Source organism: Nicotiana tabacum, chromosome 12 (genome assembly GCF_000715075.1).
Source record: "Nicotiana tabacum cultivar K326 chromosome 12, ASM71507v2, whole genome shotgun sequence".
Classification (NCBI taxonomy): Eukaryota; Viridiplantae; Streptophyta; class Magnoliopsida; order Solanales; family Solanaceae; genus Nicotiana; species Nicotiana tabacum.
The window spans coordinates 61,067,800-61,072,566 of NC_134091.1; the positions used below are offsets into that span (position 1 = coordinate 61,067,800).

The 4,767-nt window shown below is 39.5% G+C and overlaps 1 protein-coding gene across 1 annotated transcript; it reads right to left on the reverse strand.

Annotated features, from left to right (window-relative positions):
- Positions 1–3,375: 3,375 nt before the first annotated feature.
- LOC142167187 (uncharacterized) lies at positions 3,376–4,146 on the reverse strand. Its single transcript, XM_075227346.1, has 2 exons — positions 3,976–4,146; positions 3,376–3,690 (listed from the first exon to the last, which is right to left on the reverse strand). Exons 1-2 carry the CDS (start codon positions 4,144–4,146, stop codon positions 3,376–3,378), a joined length of 486 nt encoding a protein of 161 aa, XP_075083447.1.
- Between the last annotated feature and the right edge of the window lie 621 nt (positions 4,147–4,767).

Here is a 4,767-nt window from a genome sequence, read left to right on the forward strand (position 1 = left end):
AGTACCCCAGGCAAAAGGGACGTTAGTACTGTCGAATAGCACTAGTATGTATAGCTAAAAGTCCTCTTTTAAAATAGAATGCCCATATAAGAAAAGGCACCACATAGACACAGCAAGTCACAATGAACAATATCTAAATGTCTAGTTAAAACATAATAATTTTTAAAATACGAACTTCATATATAATTTTTGTTTGGGAGATCATCATTAGAACCGATATTTCACCGTCTTTGTTAGCACAGAGTCCGATCATGCCCGATCGGCTAGGCCATCTCCCCACAGACAATGTAGTTTCACAGGTGATGCGAAAGAAAGTTGTTACCAAGAGTAGTACCACCATGTGCGCAACATGGAGTCCGATCTCCACCCGATCATCTAGGCCGCCTTCCCACATATGCCATGTGGGTTGACTTTTTCAATCCACAATGGTTCCAGTTCATCCCAGTTAAGGGGAATAATATTACAATTTCATCCCAAATAAGGGGAATAATCACAATCCACTCCTACACCGGCACATGTAGTTTCAGGTGTGGGCCTTATGACTCACCCTTCCTCGGTTTTGCTAATGATGTTCCCAAAAATATTTTTTTGATTTGATTTGAACATAAAGGTAACATAAATACAATTGTACTCACCTCAACATATTTCAAATTGTATAAATTCTCATTAGTAATTTCACTCATTCATAATGACAATATTTCCTTAGCTCATTTGGCCATTCACAAGATTCTTTATTCCTGGTACGATGGCTGTATTTCATATTCCACACTTTCACCCACTTCAATTTTAAAGATCACCATCAAATATCAATATATAGAAAATTTCAGAAATCAAATACTTCAAATCCATTTGAAATGGGAACTTCAAGCACAAATGGTTTCTTCCCAAAGAATGAGGCATACCAACCAACAATAGAAACACACATGAAAAAAATCATAAGCAATCAATACACCATTTTCTCTTGCAATACTCTTCCCCAGAAATGACAATGTATAATTTCAACACACCTTAAACATATACTTTTCATTTCGAAATAATGTGGTTCTATCCCATGGATCTCCTTAAATACTCTAACACATTATTCCCAAATACCGTTGGCGTACTTTAAAAATATTAAATCGTTAGAAAGATTTTTCGGGGCCTTACAGATGCATGGCTGCCGGCAAGTCATTATTTGGGATCTCTGGGCAATGGGAAGTTTGAATTTGGAGCCTCTGAGTTGCGGAGCATTATTTGGGATCTCTAGGAGATGGGATGTTTGAATTTGTAGCTTCTAAGTTGCGGAGCATTATTTGGGATGTTGGAGACGAGATGTTTGAACTTTGACTTTGAAGGTTAGTCGGGTTGTGTATTGTTCCAAAGTTTTCAGAGCGTTTGACTTTGACTTTGAATTTGAGTTTGAACATTGAATTTGAATCTACACACGATGAGAGTATTCGACTTTGAATTTGACTTTGAATTTTTGCGCAATGGGAATATTCGACTTTGAATTTGCCATTGAATTTGAATCTCCGCGCGATGGGAATATTCGACTTTGAATTTGAATCTCCACATGATGGGAGTATTCAACTTTGAATTTGAATCTCCGCACTATGGGAGTATTCGACTTTGAATTTGAATTTGAATCTCCGCACGATGGGAGGATTTTAATTTGAACCAAGCAAGAATGTAAAACCGCCTGTAAGCTACACAAATAAAATGTCAAGACATTCAAGATACAATAAGAGATAAAGGAGCATGCCCAAGAGGTACTCTTAACTGCAGGATTATTTTTCTAATTTGTGGCCATCGATTGGCGAGACATGTGACGGATTTGAACGATCCAACCTTCGACTGGCGAAGCTGGCTACGACGTTTGTAATGGTCTATCTAAAATCTCCGATTTGGCGGAGCAACATGAAATCTATGCAATCTGATGATGTGTTCAAGACGAACTTTACGACTATATAATGGGCGCTAATTAGTAAAGTGGACGGTGCGATCTGTACCATGTACTGTGATTGGTAGAGCGGACGATGCGATCTGTACAAGGTGCTCCAATTGGCAGAGCAGACGGTGTGATCTGTACAAGGTACTTTTATTAGCAGAGTGAATGATGTGATATGTACAAGGTGTCCCGATTGGTAGAGTAGACGATGTGATATATACAAGGTGCTTTGATTGGCAGAGAAGACGGTGTGATCTGGTTGTGTTGGAGGTTTGGCTCCGGATACCTGCAAAGAATTGAAAGTCAGTTTTTGGCTATGCGAGACTGAAACGAATTTAATAATAAATAGATTTGGAAGCTCATGTGGTTGTAGTGGATCTGGCGTCGATTCGGATTATATTTTGCGCCCTTTGATTCCTGTCAATACTGCGCTCAAAGAAAAATTCTTAGTAGGGGAAGGGCATTGATTTGTGTTGATCGTAAACTTGACCTTGCCCTGATTCATGTGAATCAAGTCATGAGGTTTGGAAGGTGGAAAAATTAGGTAAATATATTAAGACATAGTTTTAGAAAAATTATTTTGAAAAATCATTTATATTACGATAAATGCAGTCGTTCCGGATTATGACATGTTTTGACAGTTCCCTTGATGCGAGTATTATTTCTGGATGGCTCTTCTTTCCTGATGATGCTTTTCTTGAATATTCCCCCGATGATGGAGTTTTCTTGTTGATGTGATCAATTCCTAATCTAGACAATGCATTACAAAGGCTTTCCTAGGGTGATGACCGAACCTTTTTAGGTTGCCTGCATATCCAATGGAATCAAGTCTGAGCGTAGTTCGAGGGTATGAGTAAGTGAAATATTGAAATGACTGATCCTGACTCAGGCGGCCTACGTATCAAAACAAAATCAGGTCAAAACGTAGTTCGATAACAATAGATGCAAAAATAAGGAAATAGAATTTGAAATGATATGATCGAGTCTGACTCACACTAACTACGTATCCAAAAGGAATCAGGTCAAAACTTAGTTCGATTACAATAAATGACTGAATCCGACATGGTTTGCCTACATATTCCTACCAAAGGGAATCAAGTCATGGCGTAGTTTTGAATATATGAAAATGGTATTTGGATTTTCTATTACAAAAAGTGGGAGACCAGACTCTACGTCGGCTGCCTACGTATCCCACAGTGGAAAGTTAGGTCAAGTGTAGTTCTGTTACACAAAACCTAACTCTATTGTCTTCAAATGTAGTATATCTTATTTGCATCTGAATTAATGGGCTTTGTGCTCACTCTGCCGTCTATCTATGCTAAGATTAATGCTACTCCTGACAATACCCGATGGACTACATAAGGACCCTTCCAATTTGGCGCGAACTTCCCTTTAACTTTCTCTTGATGGGGAAATATCTTCTTCCAGACCAGTTGCCCTAGCATGAACTACTGAGGTTTCACTTTCGTGTTGAATGCATTGGCCATCCTATTTTGATACAGCTGACCATGACAAACTACATCCATCCTCTTCTCATCGATGAGCATAAGTTGTTGCTGCCTCACGCGTATCCTTTCTGTGTTATCCAACTTGGCTTCCTGGATGATTATTAAAGATGGTATCTTAAACCTTGTGGGTATTACAGCTTCAGTACCATGTACCAGCATGTATGGCGTTTTCCCGGTAGATGTCTTCATTGTAGTGCGGTAACCAAGTAGGGCAAATGATAGTTTCTTGTGCCATTGCATGTGATTGTCTACTACCTTTCACAAGATCCTCTTAATGTTTTTGTTAGATTCTTCAACCGCTCTATTCAACTGCGGCTTGTATGTTGAGGAATTATGATGGACAATTTTGAACGTCAAAAATTCCCCTCATGAGATTGCTATTGAGATTGACTGCATTATTAGTTATGATTGACTTTGGGATTCTGAATCAGCAGACTATGTTGTTGCGGACGAAATCTGCCATCACCTTCATTGTAACGACCTTGTATGTAGAAGCTTTGACCTACTTGGTGAAATAATTAATGGCCACCAGGATGAAACATTCCCATTTGATGCAGCTGGTTCTATGGGTCCAATTAGATCCATGCCCCAAGAAGCGAACAACCAAGGAGAACCCATTATATTTAACTCATTTGGCATGACCCTGATGAAATCCCTGTTAATCTGGCATTGATGGCATTTCTCCACGTAGCGATAATTGTCCCTTTCCATGGTCATCCAAAAGTATCTTGCCCTCAGGATCTTCCTGGCCAAAGTGAAAGTGTTCATGTGAGGCTCGCACGACCCTGGATGTATTTCTTCCGATAATCTTGTTGCTTCGGCAGCATCTACACAACTTAACAGACCCGAGTCTGGGGGCCTCTGGTATAGACTTCCCCGTTAAGGAAAAAATGGTTTGCCAGTCTTCTTAATTCTCATTTCTGACCAGTAGTAGCACTCTCTAGTATTCTCTTGCCTCAAGAAATATCTTGTTGTCATGATACCATGGTTTGCCATCTTCTCTTCATCTACGTGAATGTAGTGCGCATTCTGGTCCCGGATATCTACTTCGATAGAGTTGATGAAATTCTTGTCCCGGTGTTGAATCATGGATGACAACGTTGCAAGAGCATCAACAAACTCATTCTGGATTCTAGGAACATGTTTGAACTCGATATTGGTGAACTTATTGCAGTATTCCTTTATATAATGCAAGTATGGAAGGATTTTGACGTTCTTGGTGGTCCACACTCCTTGGACTTGGTGGATCAGCAAATCAGAATCTCTTATGACCAACAGTTCCTTGATATTCGAATCGACTGCCATCCTGATCCCAAGGATACACGCTTCATG

What these genes read in the sequence shown, in the direction of transcription:
- LOC142167187 (XM_075227346.1), bottom strand. Translation starts at nt 4,146, where the DNA reads ATGGAAAGGGACAATTATCGCTACGTGGAGAAATGCCATCAATGCCAG. An exon ending in CAGCTGCATCAAATGGGAAT is followed by an intron (nt 3,691 to 3,975) that starts GTTTCATCCTGG and finishes ATCTTGTGAAAG; the next exon opens with GTAGTAGACAATCACATGCA.